The sequence below is a fragment of the Herpailurus yagouaroundi genome, unplaced genomic scaffold (genome assembly GCF_014898765.1).
Source record: "Herpailurus yagouaroundi ecotype Mexico unplaced genomic scaffold, PumYag 67555, whole genome shotgun sequence".
NCBI lineage: Eukaryota > Metazoa > Chordata > Mammalia > Carnivora > Felidae > Herpailurus > Herpailurus yagouaroundi.
Genome location: NW_024420361.1, coordinates 2,568,101 through 2,591,001, shown reverse-complemented (window position 1 = coordinate 2,591,001; position 22,901 = coordinate 2,568,101). Strand labels below are relative to the sequence as shown.

Sequence of the window (22,901 nt, the reverse complement as noted above, 5' to 3'; positions counted from 1 at the left end):
AATGTTAATACTGCCCAAGGAAATGAATACATTCAAATGCAATCCCAGTCAAAGTTTCACCAGCAGTCTTCTCAAAGCTAGAACAAGCAATCCTAAAGTTTGTATTGAACCACAAAAGACCCCAACTAGCTAAAGTAATATTGAAGAAGAATACCACAGCAGGAAGCATCAAAATGAGTCTTTAGCTTCTACTACACCGCTGTAATCATCAAGACAGCATGGTATTGACAAAAAAGCAGACACATAGATCGATGGAATAGAATAGAAACCCCAGAACTAGACCCACAAAAGTATGGCCAACTAGTCTTTGACAAAGCAGGAAAGAATATCCAATGGAAAAAAGACAGTCTCTTCACAAATGGTACTGGGAGAACTGGACAGCAACATGCAGAAGGATGAAACTAGACCCCTTTCTTACACCATTCACAAAAATAAACTCAAAATGGATAAAGGACCTGAATGTGAGACAGGAAACTATCAAAGCCCTAGAGAAGAAAGCAGGAAAAAAATCCTCTCTGACCTGAGCCGCAGCAATGTCTTACTCAGCACATCTCCAAACGCAAGGGAATTAAAAGCAAAAATGAACTATTGGGACCTCATCAAGATAGAAAGCTTCTGCACTGCAAAGGAAACCATCAACAAAACTAAAAGGCAACTGACAGAATGGGAAAAGATATTTGCAAATGACATATCGGACAAAGGGCTAGTTTCCAAAACCTATAAAGAACTCACCAAACTCCACACCCGAAAACAAGTAATCCAGTGAAGAGGTGGGCAGAAGAATGAACGGAAATTTTTTTTAAAGAAGACATCCAGATGGCCAACAGGCACATGAAAAGAAGCTCAACGTCACTCCTCATCAGAGAAATACAAATCAAACCACACTGAGATACCACCTCATGCCAGTCAGAGTGGCTAAAATGAACTATTCAGGAGACTATAAATGCTGGAGAGGATGTGGAGAAATGGGAACCCTCTTGCACTGTTGGTGGGTATGCAAACTGGTGCAGCCACTCTGGAAAACAGTGTGGAGGTTCCTCAGAAAATTAAAAATAGACCTACCCTATGACCCAGCAATAGCACTGCTAGGAATTTACCCAAGGGATACAGGAGTACTGATGCATAGGGGCACTTGTACCCCAATGTTTATAGCAGCACTCTCAACAATAGCCAAATTGTGGAAAAAGCCAAAATGTCTATTAAGTGATGAATGGATAAAGAAATTGTGGTTTATATACACAATGGAATACGACGTGCAATGAGAAAGAATGAAATCTGGCCATTTGTAGCAATGTGGATGGAACTGGAGAGTGTTATGTTAAGTGAAATAAGTCATACAAAGAAAGACAGATACCATATGTTTTCACTCTCTTGTGGATGTTAAGAAACTTAACATAAGACCATGGGGGAGGGGAAGGGTGAAAAAAGTTACAGATAGGGAAGGGTGCAAACCATAAGAGACTCTTAAAACTGAGAATAAACTGAGGGTTGATGGGGGCTTGGAGGGAAGGGAAAGTGTGTGATAGGTATTGAGGACAGCACCTGTTGGGATGAGTACTGAGTGCTGTATGGAAACCAATTTGACAATAAATTTCATATTAAAAAAAGAAAAAGAAAAAAGTGGATACTATGGAGATATACATGTATCTCAGTGGATCAAAACCTAGATTGGCATCATATCTATCTGCATTCCAGATAAATACTTTGCTGGAGTAACTTGTTAAGCTTTCATTTGAAATGCCCATATTAGGATATATTTTAAAAACCTCTTTTCATAATTGAGGGGAATATTTCTTCTCCATGGCAGCAACTCAGTTTTTCAAACATAACTATTAAATGGTGAGTTACTTAAACATGGATAACAAAGTGAATATGTAATAAAAAGAGAGTCAGATGTCTCTGATCAGGCATAATAAAAGGGCTTAAAGTAAAATCTCCAAACACAGGCACAGAAAAACTTTAGGCTGACATGTAATTTAGAACATCAAATAAACAAGTCTCCGGTAAACATAATTTTTTTTACTACTATAGTAATTTATGCAAAGACAGTATAAATCTATTTTGTTCAGGAAATATGGATGCAGTATACAGTACTGGGATGTTAATTCAGTTACTATCTAATATTTATGTCAACCACATAAGCAAAAATTATTTTACCTTTATTATCCCTTTTGATGGTGGGTCCATTATCCTGATCAACAATAAGTTTTTCTCTGTTGTTGGGCATCATGACTATAAAGAAAAGACATAACTGAGTAATATTTTTGCAAAGTACCCAAAAGAAAGGCATAAAAGTATTACATAAATAGCTATTTTACTCCGATAAGTAGTAACATGAATTGTATACACCTCTACTTCTGAAACAGTGGAGAAATTTGGTCTGATGATTATATAATTTAAAAATTGATAAGCTGCTTTAATCATGTGAATTTTTAAAGTGGAATTAATATATGGCACATATATAATTGCCCACATATTTTCTTTAAATCATTTTAAATATATCCTCTTTTAAAATACATATGTAAATTAGCTATTTACCTGAATAATTAATAATATATTTCCCAAAGTATTTCTGGAAAGAGTTTATCACTTAATTTCGTGAGTTTAAAATAATTATGCATTTAACTCACCTTATAAAGTTTTTGCAAATATATACAGCAAAATTAAAGGTGAAGTCTAACTTTCTGGTAATTATTATAAATGCTCCTTCACAAAATATTTCTATTGAAAGAGAAATACATGCCAATTTTCATACTTGATCATTTAATTCATTTGTTTTATATTTTATTAAAATATCATAATGTTCTATAAATAAAATATGGTCACTATAAATGAATCATCATTAAATATTTGTATTCATTTAGAGACAATCTCACTATCATGTCTGTACAACTGGGAATGTGCTTAGATAGCCTAATTACTGCCAGTGCATAAGAAATGTTTTACGTGGTTAATATATTTTTAAGAATACTACATTGATTTGAAAATATTTGATTTTACTTCTAAGTGTAAGATATCATTCTCTTACAATGTATCTATCACAAAATATATTTCCCTATTTGCTTTGCTTTTAGACAGCACTCAATAATCTCTCTTTTTTTTCTCTCCCGCCTCTCATCAATACAAAGATTATCCTGACAGAATAATGTATGTTTTGGTTTATTGATTCATCAATGGTCTTATGGCTATATCTGCTTGCCTTGCTCAGTCTCCCTTGAATCAGTTGCACAATGTTGTAATAATCAGGTGGTCTGTGTCCAAAAGCTGTGACAAAGTAAAGCTAGAAGATCTGTCACCTCTTCCAGGAATTAAATTTACTTCCTTAGGGTCACTAGCTGCAAGTTCTAGCTCAGTGGTTCGTAACTCTGGCTGCATATTAGAATCTGATGAAGAGATACTGAAAATAAAAACAAAACGCTGCTGCCATGCTTTATTCCAGACTAGGTAAATCAGACTCTGAGCATGTAGTCTGATCATCCAGATTTGTAAATGCTCCACAGAATTTGCAATTATAATGGGGAGCCTGATTTGAGATTCATTGGACATACTATGAGCCATAAACAATGTGTAATATTGACAGGCTAAGTGAGACTTGCATGAATTTCCACAAGGGAGAAATCATATTCATCCTTCCCTAACACAAATTTGGAACCTAACACCTCCACTAATCCCTCAAATTACTCTTCTCCCCCTCACCCCCCACCAAAACATTATTTTGAAGAGGCTTAAAGCAATCACTATTACCATGTGTAAAAATTTAGAGTTTACATAATGAACATCCATATAGAGTAAGGCTAAAAGAAAAGCAGAAATAATTTTTCCTAAATGAAATGGATATTTAGGAAATTGGATTGTGTAGGTACATAAGATTAACAAATATTTTACCTAACTCAATTGGTTCATAATTATTATATACTAAAGGAGAATTTGTTACAATATGGTAACATCTGTATACCTGAGTAAAATCAGACAGCAAGGGATGATAAACAATCAAGGTAAAGCCACACAGAGAAAAATAGTGTTTGTCCCTCACATTCCCTTAGCACTTTAAGTTTCTGAAGTGTTTTTCCACATATTATTTCATTTTATCTCACAAAAATCCAGTGCCTTAGGCAAGGAAGTAATTATTTCTATATATTGGGTAAAGAAATTCATAATGGTTAAGTTACATACCCAAGTTACATTCTCATAGCTAGTCACCACTGGAATTATGGCTATATTCAAGTCTCCCATATGCCACATCACTGACAATAACACTATAGTATTTCTGGAATAGTATCTCTGGTGTAAGACTTGTGAGATGATAAAAAAATAAAGGGAAAGGCATGTTAAATACTTGTGATCTAAATTATTGAGATTGTAGCAAATTATATATTGATTCACTTTTTAATCATTCTAAATGATCAACTGTTTAAAATATATTTTATCTTTCATTATTCAAAGGATTGTGTGAATGTAGCAAGTATATTGTATCACATAAACTGTTATATACCAACATACTGAACTAGCATATACTCTACAAAAATCCCATCATATTGTTCCCTGGAATCCAGTGACACAGTAAATAAAGGCCCTTTCTGAGAAGAAACTTATAACACCTTAAGTTTCATTTTGTTGTTCATATTGCTTCAGCAATAAAAAAAAAAAAGGCCACTTCAAAAACCCATTTTTTAGGGAGGCATCAGCTCCCCAGCTTCTTTCTCCACTTTCTATTGACTAATGACGAATTTCCTGAAAGAATTTCTTTAAATTCCTTGTTTTGGGCGAGATACTTACCCGTCCTCTCTGAATGGTGATCCATCTGAGAAGGAGAACTGGACACACTGCTGCTGGGGTGGGAGGAAATTTGACTCCCTGGACAATGATTATCTTCCAGAGAGGGAACAGGAGAAGGACTCTCTGGGATCCGTTCCTGACACAAAAGGAGACACAAAAGGAAATGTCATCTGTGCACCAAGTTTTTCATGTTGGTTGAGTCCATGACATTTGAAATGTTGACCTCTCCCTTATCCCAAAAGCAGGCATGTTCATGATACCTGGCATTTAACATGTAATTTTAGACAAATACATATTTTTCTTGCAAAATTAATGAGATATGAGAATTTAATAAGAGAGGGTGAAAGCAATAAGCATGATGCTGATATATGTTAGAGGTTTAAGAAAAGTTAATTTCCATTTCCTTTCTTAAGAAATACATTAAAATTTTACCTTGATATTTCCCTATGAACCTATTCACTGTATCATTTATGTAATAGCCAAGATTGGCATTTTAATGATGATTTTATTAATATAATGGTATGTCAGAATAAAATATGTAATAATGAAAAAAAGAAATACATTCTATATTATGAACATAGGTGTGCAGTGAAGAATATTATCATTGTAAACGTTTATATTTATATAAAGTATATACCAAGCATGGAGGGTGATCCCCCTCTCTAAGATATCCCTAAGGTAAACACTTGAAAACCTAGGAATAAAAATCACAAATAGTAGCATCTGGTACACATTGAGTCTTTCCGCACAAATAAAAATTACAGAAACAGTATACACCTCCTCTATCAGACCTTAGAAATTTATTTTGAATTCTCCCAGCAAAATGGTTTGGTAATCACAGTACACAATGATGGTTTTGCAAACTAAAACTACGACCTATGAATATCAATTGCTTAGTATTGTTTAGACATTTATAGTTTTGAATAATGAATTTGAATAAAAATAAAATATTTATTTTACATAGCTCCTCAGTAACTGTTAATAGTCCTCAAGACTTTTATGATTATGAATATTGCTATAAATCTCTGAAGTTATTCATTATGTTTATACATCACAACTTGATGAATAAATCTGACAATCATTCATTTAATTTGATCACTAAAATAACCAAATTGCTGTTTTATGCATTTATGGGACGGAGAATGTCTGTTCTATAAAATATTTAATTCATCCTTAATAAATTTCTTAATTGTTCTAATTATCTATAATTACAACATCAGTATTCAAATCATAATAATGTTAAAAATTAATTTGTCAAATATGTGCTTATACATTTTCACATTGATTTTGCCTGAGAGGTTTAAATTTATAAATTCTCCAGATAAAACTGCTGTTTGTTTAAATATAAAAGTAAATAGCATGAGAGTTAAAGCTTATTATTTCGTTAGTAGAAGTTAACATTTTGCAGTGTCTTTCATTGTGGCAGGCAGAATAATGGCCCCCTAAATATCCCCTCCACAACCTAATGACCAAGACCTGTAAATATATTACCTCACATGGTAAATGGATTTTTCAGACGTGACTGAGAATCTTGAGATAAATCACACTTGGAGGCATAAAAGGAAGGTCAAAGGCAGATATTATGGGAGAATAATCAGAGAGATGCAACATTTCTGGCTTTGAAGATGGATGAAAGGAACCATAAGCCAAGAAATGTGGGTGCATTCTAGAAGTTGGAAAAGTCAAGGAAACAGATTCTTCCCTGGAAGCTACAGAAAGAAATGCAGACCTGCCAACACCTTGATTTTAGCTTAGTGATATCCATGTTAGATATCTGACCTATAGAACTACAAGAAAATTAATTTGCATTGTTTCAAGCCACAAAATTTGTCATATTTTGTTACAGCAGCAATGAAACACTAATATGGTCATCAATGTAGTAGGTTCACTTTTTACATGGTGTTTTATATTATTGTCTAGCAAATAATTAACATTTGATAATTTTAGTAAAATGAATAGTAGACTTTGAGTATATTAGCTGCAGTACTATATCTTAATTAAATACTGATAATTATAATTGTTATCAGACCTCAAAAACAATGTTTTAAGACAGAATTATACATTTCATTTATAATTACTATACAGATAACTACCTAGTTGTAACACTATATATACAGGACAAAATAGAAAGAAACATATAAACAAAGCAGGATAAAATAATCAACTTTTTCCCCCAAATAATTATACTTATATTCTGCAGTAATGGTATGAGGATAAGCAGCAAGATATATATAGCCCTTGTACCACATTGTTTTATTTTCTGAAAAGACTAGCAGTTCATTAGTTGTGAAATTCAAACTAAACTGTCATGATTAAAAGCATATTCTTTGAATACTATATGTACACAGACACACACCAATGCAAGGTTGTTTTTTTTTTAATGTTTATTCATTTTTTGAGAGAGAGAAAGAGAGAGAGAGAGAGAGAGAGTGAGAGACAGAGCAAAAGTGGGAGAGGGGCAAAGAGAGAGGGAAACACAGAACCTGAAGCAGGCTCCAGGCTCTGAGCTGTTAGCACAGAGTCTGACACAGAGCTTAAACTCATGAACCATGAGATCATGACCTGAAGTCGGACACTTAACTGATTGAGCCACCCAGATGCTCCACCAATGCAAGGGTTTTTATATATAAGGTCAAAATTATTTCTCTGCCTTTTACTGTTGTATAGCCCCAATGATTCTTTCTCAAAATATATGTATAAAATGTAGAACATTCAGTATTTGTCTTTGATTGTAACATTGGAAATTTGCTAAAAAATATATGTAATTCAATGAACTACATTTAAGTTTCATGGGCATCTGAATGAATGGATAGGAACAAATTACAGCATTTATATGGGGCAAAAATGGAACTGAACAAACAAAATCACTCTATGGTGGCAAACAGGAATCATACACACAGTAATATATGCTGCCATAATAAAAATAGAAAAAAATTAAGTGATTCATAAAATCGATGGTTTGGAGAAGCAAGAGAATCCAACTCACAGTGGTACTTGCTCTTGTCCACTCTGCCTAATAGAAAATGAAAGCTTACTTTGATTAAAAAAAAATTGAAAGGGCATCTACATGAATATAAAATGCTATGAAAATGAGAAAAAATACAATCCTATAAAGGTGTACCCCCCAAATGTTTATTTTTTTAATTAATTTATTATTGAGACAGAGAGAGAGAGAGCAGAAGCATAGGTGGGGCAGGGTCAGAGAGAGTGGGGGAGAGAGAGAGAGAATCCCAAGCAGCTCTGCACTGTCAGCATGGAGACTGATGTGGGGCTGGAGCTCACAAACTATGAGATTGAGAGTCCTGACGTTTAACCTACTGAGCCACCCAGATGCCTCCCCCACAAATGTTTAAAATTAGCAAATGATCAAATAATATGAACTCAAGTAACTTTCTATTCAACTCCTTCTTTGACATTTTCAACATCATATTAGGTAAAACAATAAACTAACTTTGAAAACTTGATTTAGAGTGACTAACATTTTGCATGAAGTTTTATTTCTGCTTTAAGATTTTATAGTCTGCACTTTCCAAATTCAGTCAACGTTCAGTTCATTGTTATTGTTTCCCTAAGGTATTGCAGAGATCAGACTTTTTTTTCACCATATAAACTGTATTAGATAAGTTTAGTGCCTTATATTGATTAAGAGTTAGGTGGGGTTAAAATGTGTGTGTGTGTGTGTGTGTGTGTGTGTGTGTGTGTGTGTAGCTGGGAATGTTTAATTTCTCTTAAAATAATTAATAGTTCTATGAACAATTTCTTTTCTGCAAGTAAACAGATCCATTTTTCATTCCTGTAATCAGTATGCATCTATTTAGCTACTTAACTGCAATGTGCTTTGGCTCATTAGGTGGCTACTGTTGTGTCTCAGCCTAGTTAAAAGTTCACAGCAAGTTAATCTGTTTTATTACAAATGAGAACACAAGTGATAATGTCCTCATCATTTGCCAAATACAGGGTTAACAGTGTTTGCAACAAATAAATAAGGACATTTAAAAGGAAAATTGCATCTCCAAAATCCCAATCCTTTTTAGTCATTGATGACTTAATTTTATTTGCATTTATGACTTTTACAAGCCTGTTACTCCACGTATTTCATTTGGGCCCTTCATGTATTTCATTTGTTTTCATTTGGAAAACAGCTGTAGCTCTTCTGAAACACTACAAGTCTTCTCCAGATTCAAAGTAGCAGAGGAGAGACATTTCCAAAATTGATACATACTTACCCAATCAATTCCCCAAATCAAAGGCTATTAGTAAAATCATCTGCAATAATAATTCAGATTCTAGCATATATGTGCATAGTTCAAAGATTATTCCTAAAAATTAAAAAAAATATAGAAAATGCTATTTACTAGTACATATTATACCCTCTTACATCATACTCTTCCCGTTTTGGGGTGGTTTATATCACAAATGGTCAAAGGAGATGTTCTTCATATTGAATCATTTGAAAGTATAAAAAGCAGGGTCAATATTCAGTTTTATACAAGGTGTAACACTAAGTTTGGTTTAGGATGTAGTTTATTGGCACTAAATTATCAACTCTGCTCATTTTCATGTAGATCCTTTATTTCACCTCAATATTCCTTTACATCCTTGGAAATATGGTAGTATACACAGAATGTATGAAGTATTAATACATTAATGTTAAATATGTCTTTATATGTATGTGTACATGTGTGTAGTTGTCTTTTAATAACAACTGTATTGGGGGTGCCTGACTGGCTCAGTCAGGAGAGCATGCGACTTTTGATCTCAGGGTCATAAGTTCAAGCCCCCACGTTGGGCATGGAGCCTACATATCAATCAGTGTTAAATTGTTGCTTGTTAAGTTTGTTTGCTTGTTGTGCAAATTAAATGGGTACTGGTTGTTTATATCACATTTAGTTTGTGAGTACTGGAAGATAGAGATTAATTATATCTTCTTTATCTCTTTCCCATATTGTTCATTACAGCATGCATTTATCAAAGATATGACATTTGTTGAATATAAAAAGGAATAAAGGGATAAATCGATGGGTTGCTCTTACTAACTATACTCTTTTGATCCTATATACACTTATATTATCTCTTTGCCAAAATAAAATACATATTGGCTTTTTAAGCAAAGTGCACATGATACTGGGAGAGAGGGCAAAGAGATCCTACGCCAAACTAATAGAAGACATCAGGACAGATTATAAAATACTGTTTGTGTTTCAATAGCCAATGGTCATGAGATTTTGAAAAAAATAGTATTCTAATGATGATAATGATAATACTATAAATTATAATAAGTATTTGTTTAATGTTTCACAGTTTTGAATTTTTTTAAAGTTTATTTGTTTTTGTGAGACAGAGCACGAACAGGGGAGGGGCAGAGAGAGGGAGACACAGAATCTGAAGCAGGCTCCAGGCTCTGAGCTGTCAACACAGAGCTTGATATGGGGCTTGAACCCAAAAACCATGAGATCATGACCTGAGCTGAAGGTGGATGCTTAACCAACTGAGCCACCCAGGTACCCCAGTGTTTCATAGCTTTTAACCTCTATTTTACTCACATTATCTCTGGACAACCAATGAAGTAACTGGGATAGATTATTACTATGACATATCGTTTACAATTGAGGAAACAAGTTCATGCTTGTTATGACAAGGTTAAATATCATATCCAATGTTATTCAGCTAAGTAGCAGGATAAGAATTGAACCTAAAATCTTTCTTTTTACAAGTCCTGTATGGTATATACTACTCAACAATTGCCTTCCAGACACCAAAAAGGTGTACAGTGTTTATTTCACCCAGCAAAGTACTGTATTTTGCCATTACCCTTTCTATGCCTCTCACACACTGTGCTCATGACTGCAAGACATGAAGCTAGAATTGAAGGTGAGATATGTGGTCATTGAATAAAAACAAACAAACACAAACTACCTTAGCAGGAATAGTCATAAATAAAATTCATCAATATTATCTATATGCTAAGCAACTGAGTCAATGAGCCGTATGTTTATACTGAAGTTGCAGTGGTAATGTTAATATTTTCTCAAAATTTACATGTAATTAAAATCTTTGTCCTCTTCCAAATCATAATTCTTACCTTTATAACAGAGGTCCCAGCTCTGGAGAGTGGACTGTGAATCTGGGCTGCAGCAGCCATGTTGGCAATAGTATTGAGATGGTTCATCTGATTCATTGCCATGGCAACTGATGCAGGAGGTAAGCTGACTGGAAGTAGGGGATGTGGCATCATCATAAATGGCAGATCCAGTCCTAAAAGAGACAGTGTATGTTAAATTATTATATTTGTCACATTGGACAAAGGAAAATCACATCAAAATTGATACTATAGAAGTAATAAAAAATGTATCTGAATTCACTCTTTCTTTTAAAGTAAGTTTTATTATACCCTAGTATCTCTTTGGGCAATTAATGGTATCTAGGATTTAATATTGCTTTATAATTTAAAAAATATTCTTATATCCATAAGCTTTTATTTATCAATATTCTTTGTTCTTGTTCTCACTCCTAAAGTATTTATAAGATGAAATTTGTTTTACTCATGAAACCAAAATCTTTAAGCCAAACATCATTTTTTTAACAAGAAGTAACTTTCTTTTTGATCATTACAATATATTGATGTGTTACCAGCTTCTAACTTAACACATTTTTAGAATATATAATAGTGATGCTGGCATGACAGGATGTAGATTGTCTAGGTTTCAGAATTATTGAAGAAAATAAGACTTGGAATATGGTCTACACTTTTAGTCATATATCTCTAAAATGAATGCTCTGGCTCTAATTTGAAGATTCTGTCAATAAGGAGTAATGCCCTATCAAAATATTCAACGTATTTTCAGTTTAATAACAAATACCAACATCATTGATTAATGTCTGGAATTCTGTTTTCTTATGCAAGGTGAAATAGTTTTCACGTATTTTAAATTTCTCAATTAATATCTTTCAAGTATTATCCACATTATACTTATGGTAGCCACAGATATGTCAACATGAAAAGGGTAACAAATTGAATTTTTTTTCTACTTACCCTTTATGAGCTTGAGATTTGTGAGGAAACATGTTTGAACAGAGGCTAGGGAAATTTAGCCTAACATTATGGATGTTAACATCACTATGATAAGTAAACCATAACACTTTACAATATATTTTAAACTATTGCTTCAACAGTAATCTTGCCTTCATTTGGACAGAAACCGAGAAACAAGTAATCTTTAACAGATGTTCTAAAATACCCTTGCCTATAATTTTCCTAAATTATTGCAGATTATAGAAATCTACACTGGGCAGTGCTTATGTTGATCCCAAATGCAATTATCCACTATTAATAATATCCCTTGATCCTTTTTGCCATTCCCTCATTTTTTCTTGCTTTGAAAATCACAAAAACTAGTGAACAACGATGAATCTATAGAAAGTATAATTAGAATCCTCCTAAATATAATTCCTGAAAACAACAGTAACAGTAATAAAAATTGTCAAAACACATACATTTAAGAGAAAAAGCAGGCTAGACAAAAATTCTGTTAATTGATTCAAGGTTTGTCTCTTGGGCTCAACAATGATGGTTGAATAAAACCAGAAAAAATTCAAAGTTGTGCAATGTAGTAAAACACATTTAACAGGTCTCATAAAAAACTAAAGTGATCATCTCAATTAAAGGAACTCCTATATAAAGAACACAATAGTCACTAATATTTGTGATCAAAACAGCCATAAATATACTGTTATTAATAATACACAAGGATTTAAAAATGTTAGAAACTTAAATTCTGCATGGAAACCAAGGAGAACATACTCTATACTTTCCATGACTGCATATCCCCACAGAATATTAACAAAATATTTTAAACTTTCCCCCTATTAATTCATTTATGGCTCACTATCTCCAAATCCTTTTAAGAAGCAATCTACCAAACCAAACTTTTTAGTTATGAAAATTTACCCTGTGATTATTAATTTCCTAGAGAAGCCTCAATAAAGCGTAAGCACAGATTTAAAAAATGGTCTTCCAGGACACCTGGGTGGCTCAGTCGGTTAAGTGGCCAACTTCGGCTCAGGTCATGATCTCTCTGTCCGTGAGTTCGAGCCCCGTGTCGGGCTCTGTGCTGACAACTCAGAGCCTGGAGCCTTTTTCAGATTCTGTGCCTCCCTCTCTCTGACCCTCCCCCATTCATGCTCTGTCTCTCTCTGTCTCAAAAATAAATAAACATTAAAAAATTTAAATAAAATAAATAAATAAAATTAAAAATGGCCTTCCAAAATTACTTTGATATATATGCATTTTTATATTATACTCATCATATGACTTTGCTATAATAAGATATTGTATACCACATATTAATTTAATCACTGTTTATCTTTTCCCTGAAATCTTCACTTTATGCTTAACATAATAGTAACCATCAACGGTGCAAATAGGTTTCTATATAAGGCTCTCATTTACCAAACATAATTATAGACTTCAATTCTTCTTTGTGTACTCAGAGTCTTAGCAGAAAATTGATAAAACTGTATATGAAAAGTAGCCATCAGTGCCTCCCTTTACCACTCATATGTTTAAGTAAGCCTTTGTTCAATTTACATTTTTCTTAACAATGTAATAATTCCTCACTCTCCAAAGATTTTCAGCATCTTTCAGACACCATCTGGCCATATCAAGTCATATGCCTACTTAAAGTCCAAATGACTTGCAAACTAAATGCAAACTATAAACAGAATTTAACATCCTATTGGCAGTTTTAAAATACAATTAATCCAACATTTCAAATGACCATGTAGGACTTAAATGTTACACTTTTAGATCATGACCTGCAATAACTGTTAATTGACTATAATATCCTAGACTCTAAGCTAATATTTACATCACTGGCCAGTTTAACAGTGACTCCACATGAGTTGCACATGCAAAGCATATGCAAATATGAACTATGTAAGTCAACCTTTTACCAAAGTTGAAAACATTAAATTAAGAGCCATCAAAAGTACATCACACTCCAGCAATCTGGCTCATTTTAGTCACATACCAGAAATGTATAGACTTTGAATAGCATGGTAATTAAAATAATTTTTTTAATCACCAAAATGAGTCATCTCTTTCCTATTAACCTCAAGGTTATCATGCCAGCTACTATAAGCATTATTTGTAAAGCATCTTGGTATTCCAGCAAATCTTACAACTTTTATGTAAGTAAATAGCATCACCTCTTTCTAGCTATTAAGACTATAAACTTCAGTAAAACACTAATACTCCTAAAATCCCACACTCATTTGACATCCAAGTCATGTTGACCTCTGTAATATCTTCACATTTCTACAGTCAGCTACCAATCCTATCATAACCGTTTGGTACCCTGGCTTTCTGATTGGTTTTTCAACACCATTTCATTTGCCTCTCCACTCCAATTTTAAGACGTTCAGTGGCTACTTACTGTTTCCAAAATAAAGTATAAGCTCTTTGGTTTGTTGTGAACTGAATTTTTTAGCTTTGATATATCTTTCCCTAAATGACACATAGGTGCAATCATACACTATTTTGTGTTTTCAGACTGGCGTTTTTTTCACTTATAAATATTCATTCACATTTCTTCAAAATTTTATTTTTATTTTTTTCTACAAGTGTAGTTGACAATCCATGTTACATGTTCACAAGTTTATACATTATGCTATGTTCACTGCAAGTGTAGCTACTGTCACCATGCAACACTATTACAATATCATGGACCACATTCCTTATGCTGTACCTTTTATTCCTGTGATTTATTCATTACGTAATTGGAAGGCTGTATATCCCACTCCCCCTCACCTATTTTGCCCATTTCCCTCACATGGAAACCATCAGCTTGTTCATTAGTAACAAGCCTGATTCTGCTTTCCATTGGATTATTTCTCTTTTTTAAGATCCACAAATGAGTGAAATCGTATGGTATTTATCTTTCTCTGACTTATTTCACTTAACATAATACCCTTTAGGTACATCCATGCTTTACAAATGGCAAGATCTCATCCTTTTTTATGGCTTAAAAATATTATATTATGTATGTATACACACTGCATCTTCTGCATCCAACTGTCTATCAATGGATGCATTTTGCTTTCATTATTTAGGCTATAATAAATAATGCTTCAATAAATATAGTGGTGAATATAAATTTACACTTAATGTTTTGATTTTTTTGGGTAAAAATCCAGTAGAGGGATTATTGGATATGATCTTTATGGTTTAAATTTTTTGAGGAACCTCCATACTGCTTTATGAATTAGTACACAGATTTACATTTCCACCAGGAGTACACAAGGGTTCCATTTTCTCCATATCCTCACCAAACTTGTCTTTTGATACTGACCATTCTGGCATGTGTAGGGTGATATCTGTTTGTAGTTTTAATCTGCATTTCTCTGAATATTAGTGATGTTGAGCATCTTTTCATGTGTATATTGGCCACTGTAAATGCCTTTGGGAAAATGTCTATTCAGGTTCTCTGCCCATTTTATAATCATATTGTTTGCTTGCCTGTTTTTTGGTGTTGAATCATGCAACTTCATTTTGTTTTGGTTTTAATTTAAAAATCTAGTTAGTTAACATACAGCATAATATTACTTTAAGGTGTGCGATATAGTGATTCAGCACTTCCATATATCACCTGGTGCTCATCACAACAACTGTATTCCTTAATCCCCATCACCCATTTAACCCTTCCTGCCACCAAACTCCCTTCTGGCAACCATCAGTTTGTTTTCTAGAGTTATGAATCTGTTTCTTGATTTGCCACACTCTCTCTCTTTTTATCCTCTTTGTTCATTTGTTTCTTAAATTCCACATATGAGTGAAATAATGTAGTATTTGTCTTTCCCTGACTGACTACCTTACTTAGCATAATACTGTACAGTTACATGCATGTGGTTGCAAATGGCAAGATTTCATTATTTTTTTATGACTGAGTAGTATTCCATTCATCTTTTTCAATTCATCAGTTGATGGACATTTGGGCTGCTTCCATAATTTGGCTATTGTAGATAATGCTGCTACACACATCGTGCATGTATCCATTTGAATTAGTATTTTTGTATTCTTTGGGTAAATACCTAGTAGTGCAGTTGCTGGATCCTATTTTTAACCTTTTGATGCACCCCTGTACTGTTAACCAGAGTGGCTGCATGAATTTACATTTCCCACCAACACTGCAAGAGGGTTCCCATTTCTCCACATCCTCACTAACAACTGTTGTTTCTTGTGTTGTTTTTTAGCCATTCTGACAGGTGTGAGGTAGTGTCTCCCTGTAGATTCAATTTGCATTTCCCCATTGATAAGTGATAATGAACATCTTTCCATGTGTCTGTTGGCCATTTGTATGTCTTCTTTGGAAAAAATACCTATCCATGTCTTCTGCCCATTCTTTCAGTGGTTGTCAGTTTTTTGGGTGTTAAATTTTTTAAGTTATTTATATATTTGGGTACTAACCCTTTATCATATAAGTCATTTACAAATATCCTCTTCCACTCCGTAGGTTGCTTTTAAATTTTGTTTAGTTTCCATCACTGTGCACCATTTGATTATGATGTAGTCCCAATAGTTTATTTTTGCTTTTGTTTCTGCTGCCTCAGGAGACATATCCAGAAAGAAGTTGCTATAGCCAATGTCAAAGAAGTTACTGCCTGTGTTCTCTTCTAGGATTTTTATGGTTTCAGATACCACATTTAGGTCTTTAATCCATTTTGAATTTACTTTTGTGCATGGTGTAAAAAATTGGTCCAGTTTCTTTCTTTTGCATGTTGCTGTCCAAGTTTACCAACACCATTTGCTAAAGAGACTGTCTTTTTCCCATTGGATATATTTTTTCTAGTTTGTCAAAGATTAGTTGACCATATAATTGTTGGTTCATCTCAAGGTTTTCTACTCTCACCTATGGATCTCTATATCTATTTTTTGTGCTAGTCCCATACTGTTTTCATTACTACAGCTTTGTAATATAGCTTGATGTCTAGAATTGTGATGCCTCCTTCTTTGATATTATTTTTAAAGGTTGCTGTGGCCATTAAGGATCTTCTGTGGTTCCATACATATTTTCAGAGTGTTTGTTCTAGTTCTGTGAAAAGTGCTAGTGGTATTTGGATAGAGATTGCATTAAATATGCAGATTGCTTTGGATAGTATAGACATTTAAACAATATTTGTTTTTCCAATTCATGAGCATAGAATGTCTTTCCATTTCTTCGTTTCATCTTAATTCCTTTCATAAGTGTTTTATACTTTTCAAGGTACAGGTTTTTCACCACTTTGGTAAGGATTATTCCTAGATACCTTATTATTTTTGGTGTAATTGTAAATGGGATTAATTATTTAATTTATTTTTCTGATGTTTCATTATTAGTGTATAGAAATGCAACAGATTTCTGTACATTGATGTATCCTGTGACTTTATTGAATTTGTTTATCAGTTCTAGCAGTTTTTAGGTGGTGCATTTTAGATTTTCTTTGTATAAGTATCATGTCATCCATAAAAAGTGAAGGCTTTACTTCTTCCTTGCAGATTTGGATCACTTTTATTTCTTTTTTTGTTAGTTTTCTGATTGCTGTGGCTAGGAGTTCCAGTAGTATGTTAAACAACAGTTGTTAAAGTGGACATCCTTGTCTTCTTCCTTACCCATAGAGGAAAAGTCCTCAGGTTTTCCACATTGAGGATAATATTAGCTGTGGGGTTTTCATACAGGGCCTTTATTACATTGAGGTATGTTCCCTCTAAACCTACTTTGTTGAGAGTTTTTATCATGAATGGATGTTGTACTTTGTCAAGTGCTTTTCCTTAATCTATTGAAATGATTATATGATTTTTATCCTTTCTGTTATTGATGTTATGCATCACCTTGATTGACTTGTGAATATAGAACCACTCTTGGAACCCAGGAAGAAAACTCATTTGATCATGTAAAGGATTTTTAAATGTGTTGTTGGATTTGATTTGCTAGAATTTTATTGAGAATTTTTCCGTATATGTTCATCAGAGATATTGGCCTGAAGTAGTCCTTTTATGTGGTGTTTTTATCTGGTTTTGGTATTAGGGTAATGTTGGCCTCATGGAATGAATTTGGAAGTTTTCCTTTCTTTTCTATTTTTTGGAATAGTTTGAGACAAATAGGTACTAGCTCTTCCTTAAAAGTTTGGTAGAATTCTCCTTTGAAACCATCTGGTTCTGGACTTTTGTTTGATGGGAATTTTTTGATTACTGATTCAATTTATTTGCTGGTTATCAGTCTGTTGGAGTTTTCTATTTCTTCTTTTTTCAGTTTTGATAGTTTCATGTTTCTAGGCATTTCCCCTTTTCTTCCAGGTTGTCCAATTTCTTGGCATATAGTTTTTCATAATATTTTCTTATAATTGTGTTTCTGTGGTGTTGGTTCTTATTTCTACTCTCTCATTTGTGATTTTATTTAATTGAATCTTTTTTTTTTGGTTTTTGATAAGTCTGGATAGATGTTTATCAATTTTATTGATTTTTTTTCAAAGAACCATCTCCTGGTTTCATTTATGATCTATTATTGATTGAGTTTATATATCATTTATTTCTGCTCTAATCATTATAATTTCCTTCCTCTCAATGGCTTCAGGCTTTGGTTGTGGTTCTTTATCTAGCTCCTTTAGGTATAAGATTATGTTATTTATTTCAGATTTTTCTCATTTCTTGAGGTACAACTGTAGTGCAAAATACTTCCCTCTTAGGACAACTTTTGCTACATCTTAAAAGTTTTGGACCATTTTGTTTGCATTTTCATTTGTTTCCATGTATTTTTTAATTTCTTTTTTGATTTCCTGGTTGACAATTCATTGTTTACTAGCATTTTGTTTAACCGACATATATTTATGGTGTTTCCAGTTTGTTTGTTTTTTTTCCTTAGCTTGACTACTTATTTCGTCACATTGTGGTTAGGAAAGGTGGATGGTATGGATTCAATATTTTCATATTTATTAAGGTCTGTTTCGATGCCTAATATGTGATATATTATGGACAGTGTTCCATGTGCACATGAAAATAATACATATTCTGTTGTTTTAGGATGTAATGTTCTTCATATATCTGTTAAGTCAATCTGGTCCAGTGTGTCATTCAAAACTTTTGTTTCCTTGTTAATTTTATGTTTAGATGATCTGTCCATTGATGTAAGTGGTGTGTTAAAATCCCCTATTGTTGTATTATTATCAATTAATTACATTTTATTTGTTATTAATTGTTTTATATATTTGGGTACTCACATGCTGCATGCATAAATATTTACAACTGTTGTATCTTCTACTTGGGTAGAAGTCTACTTTAATAAAGTCTACTTTATTATTTTGTAGTGCCTTTCTTTATCTTTCATTAACATTTTTTAAAATCTAGTTTGTCTAATATAAGTATAGCTATCCTGGCTTTTTGACATCCATTTGCATAAAAAATGTTCCTCTATCCCCTCACTTTCCATATTCCAGCATCTTTAAATTAAAAATTAATATTTTCTGGCAGCATTTGGATTGGTCTTTTTTATCCATTCTGACACCCTATGACTTTTGATTGGAGCATTTCGTCCATTTACATTCAAAATAATTATTGATAGATAAGTATTTATTGCCACTTTATTACTTGTTTGTAATTGTTTCTGGAGATTTTTTTTTTTGATCCTTTATTGCCTTTCTCTCCTTCATGTTTTGTTGATTTTTTTATTACTGATATATTTGGATTATTTTATCTTTATTCTTTGCATGTTATTAGTGTTTTTTTTAATGTATGGTTACCACTAGGTTTATATGTATCTTCTTCTCTAAATAGCAGTCTATATTCAGTTGATGGTCATTAAATTTTGATGCCATTCTTTTCTCATCTCTCCTCTGTTTTAGGTATATATTATTATATTTTATATCCTCTTTTGTGTGAGTTCCTTGACAGAATTTTATGGTAGTATTCATATTTACTGCTTTGTTGTTTCCTACCTGTGTTACTTTTGGCCTCTCCTTTCCTCTAGATATGCCTTCTTTAATAATCCTTGCAGGGCCAGTTTAATGGTTATGAACTCCTTTAGTTTCTATCTGTCTTGGAAACTCTTTGTCTCTCTTTCTATTCTGAATGATAGCCTTCCGGATATAGTATTCTTGGTTGCAGGTATTTCCCATTCAGTAATTTGAATATATCATGCCATTCCCTTTCTGGATTGCCAAATTTCTGTCAGGAAATCTCCAGTTAGCTTTATGGGTTGACCTTTGTAAGTTAAGGACTTCTTTTGTCTTGCTGCTTTTAAGATTTCTTTTCTTTTTTTTTATTTATATATGAAATTTATTGTCAAATTGGTTTCTATAGAACACCCAGTGCTCATCCCAAAAGGTGCCGTCCTCAATACCCATCACCCACCCTCTCCTCCCTCTCACCACCCATCAACCCTTAGTTTGTTCTCAGTTCTCAACAGTCTATTATGCTTTGGCTCTCTCCCACTCTAACCTCTTTTTTTTTTTTTCCTTCCCCTCCCCCTGGGTTCCTGTGAAGTTTCTCAGGATCCACATAAGAGTGAAACAATATGGTATCTGTCTTTCTCTGTATGGCTTATTTCACTTAGCATCACACTCTCCAGTTCCATCCACGTTGCTACAAAAGGCCATATTTCATTTTTTCTCATGGCCACGTAGTATTCCATTGTGTATACAAACCACAATATCTTTATCCATTCATCAGTTGATGGACATTTAGGCTCTTTCCATAATTTGGCTGTTGTTGAGAGTGCTGCTATGAACATTGGGGTACAAGTGCCACTATGCATCAGTACTCCTGTGTCCCTTGGATAAATTCCTAGCAGTGCTATTGCTGGGTCATAGGGTAGGTCTATTTTTAATTTTCTGAGGAACCTCCACACTGCTTTCCAGAGCGGCTGCACCAATTTGCATTCCCACCAACAGTGCAAGAGGGTTCCCGTTTCTCCACATCCTCTCCAGCATCTATAGTCTCCTGATTTGTTCAATTTGGCCACTCTGACTGGCGTGAGGTGATATCTGAGTGTGGTTTTGATTTGTATTTCCCTGATAAGGAGCGACGCTGAACATCTTTTCATGTGCCTGTTGGCCATCCGGATGTCTTCTTTAGAGAAGTGTCTATTCATGTTTTCTGCCCATTTCTTCACTGGGTTATTTGCTTTTCGGGTGTGGAGTTTGGTGAGCTCTTTATAGATTTTGGATACTAGCCCTTTGTCCGATATGTCATTTGCAAATATCTTTTCCCATTCCGTTGGTTGCCTTTTAGTTTTGTTGGTTGTTTCCTTTGCTGTGCAGAAGCTTTTTATCTTCATAATGTCCCAGTAATTCACTTTTGCTTTTAATTCCCTTGCCTTTGGGGATGTGCCGAGTAAGAGATTGCTACGGTGCTTTTAGAATTGTCTCTTTATCCTTGTATTTTGCCAGTTTCCCTATGATTAGTTGTGCAGATCTATTCAAGTTATGTCTGAAGGGAGTTCTCGTTGCTTCTTGGATTTCAATGTCTTTTTCCTTCCCCAGGTAAGGGAAGTTCTCAGCTCTGATTTGTTCAAGTACACCTTCAGCACCTTTCCCTCTCTCTTCCTCCTCTGGAATACCAATTATGCATATATTATTTATCTTTAGTGCATCACTTAGTTCTCTAATTCTCCCCTCATACTCCTGGATTTTTTTATCTTTTTGTCAGCTTCCTCTTTTTCCATAATTTTATCTTCTAATTCACCTATTCCTTCCTCTGCTTCTTCAATCCATTCTATGGTGCCTCCAGTTTATTTTGCACCTCATTTATAACACTTTTTGCTTCTCGTGACTATTTCTTTGTCCCTTGATCTCTGTAGCAATAGATTCTCTTCTGTCCTGTATGCTTTTTTCAAGACCAGCAATTAATTTTATGACTATTATTCTAAATTCTTGTTATATTGCTTAAATCGTTTTTGATCAATTTGTTAGCTGTCGCTACTTCCTGGAGCTTCTTTTGAAGAGATATCTTCCATTTCATCATTTTGGGTAGTCCTTTTGGTGGCCCCAAACTCTAGGGCACTTACCCTGTGCTCTCTGGAGTAACTTGTGTTGGTGGGCAGGGCCACAGTCAGACCCAATGTCTGCCCCCAACCCACTGCTTGGGCCACAGTCAGAGTGGTGTGTACCTTTTCGTCTCCTCTCCCAGGACCAGGGCTCACTGTGGAGTGGTGTGGCCCTTGTCCACAGCTGCTTGCACACTGTCAGGCTTGTGGTGCTGCTTCAATGGGATCTGGCCAAGAGTGTATTAGGGTGGATCCACAAAGTGCACAGGGGTGGGAGGGGCAGGCTTAGTTAGCTTTGCTGTCAGTGGCCCCCTGCAGGAGGGGCCCTGAAGCACCTGGAGGGAGGCAGGGCTGTCTGAGGGATGGATCCACAGAAGCACAGCATTGAGCATTTGCAGGATGCAAACAAGTTCAGTGATAGGAAATGGTTCCCTTTGGAATTTTGGCTGGGGAATGAGAGAGAGAAATGGTGCTTTCCTGTGCCTTGTTCCCCACTGAGCTCTGTCCTTCCAGGTCTCAACCACTCTCCCTCAGAGTGTCCTCTTGCCCTCCCTTCTCTTTGAGAGCAGAGCAGTTGTCTTTTAACATTCCAGATGTTATGTCCCGCTGACTGTCAGAATTCATGGAGTCCGGCCCCTCTGCTTTTGCAAGCCAGACTTCGGGGGATCTGCCTTGCCGGGTGGACTGCTCCTCCACCACTCAAGGCCCCTCCCGCCATTCCTCGTAGCATGCACCACCTCTCTGCCCTTCTTACCCTCTTCCCTGGGCCTCTTCTCTGCATTTGGCTCTGGAGAGTCCATTCTGCTGGTCTTCTGGCAGTTTTCTGGGTTATTTATTCTGATGAGGGTGGAATCTAAGTGATCAGCAGAATGAAGTGAGCCCAGCGATCTCCTATGCTGCCATCTTCTGAATCTTCAATCACTTGCTACTGGGATTTAGATGCCTGGGTTGAAGTTGTTACAATTCTGTGTGATGTTGACAGTGCTCAGGGGCCTGACTCTGACCAGGTAAGACCTGTTGGGTTTGGGGAGGAGATAGTTGTGGTAGAACACACAAAACAGTTTTTTCATAAGATATGAGGTTAATGAAGATTGGGAGAGTAAAAATTTCAAA

The 22,901-nt window shown here is 34.5% G+C and overlaps 1 protein-coding gene across 1 annotated transcript in view; it reads right to left on the bottom strand.

Annotated features, from left to right (window-relative positions):
• The window catches only part of LOC121025216 (dachshund homolog 2-like), a 43,524-nt gene extending 20,936 nt beyond the window's left edge, over positions 1 to 22,588 (bottom strand). The window contains exons 1-4 of the mRNA XM_040467668.1: positions 22,543 to 22,588; positions 10,859 to 11,031; positions 4,777 to 4,912; positions 2,158 to 2,232 (exon numbers count right to left, since the gene is read on the bottom strand). Coding sequence (XP_040323602.1) covers positions 2,158 to 2,232; positions 4,777 to 4,912; positions 10,859 to 11,031; positions 22,543 to 22,588 — 430 coding nt within the window. The remainder of the gene's footprint in view (positions 1 to 2,157; positions 2,233 to 4,776; positions 4,913 to 10,858; positions 11,032 to 22,542) is intronic.
• Between the last annotated feature and the right edge of the window lie 313 nt (positions 22,589 to 22,901).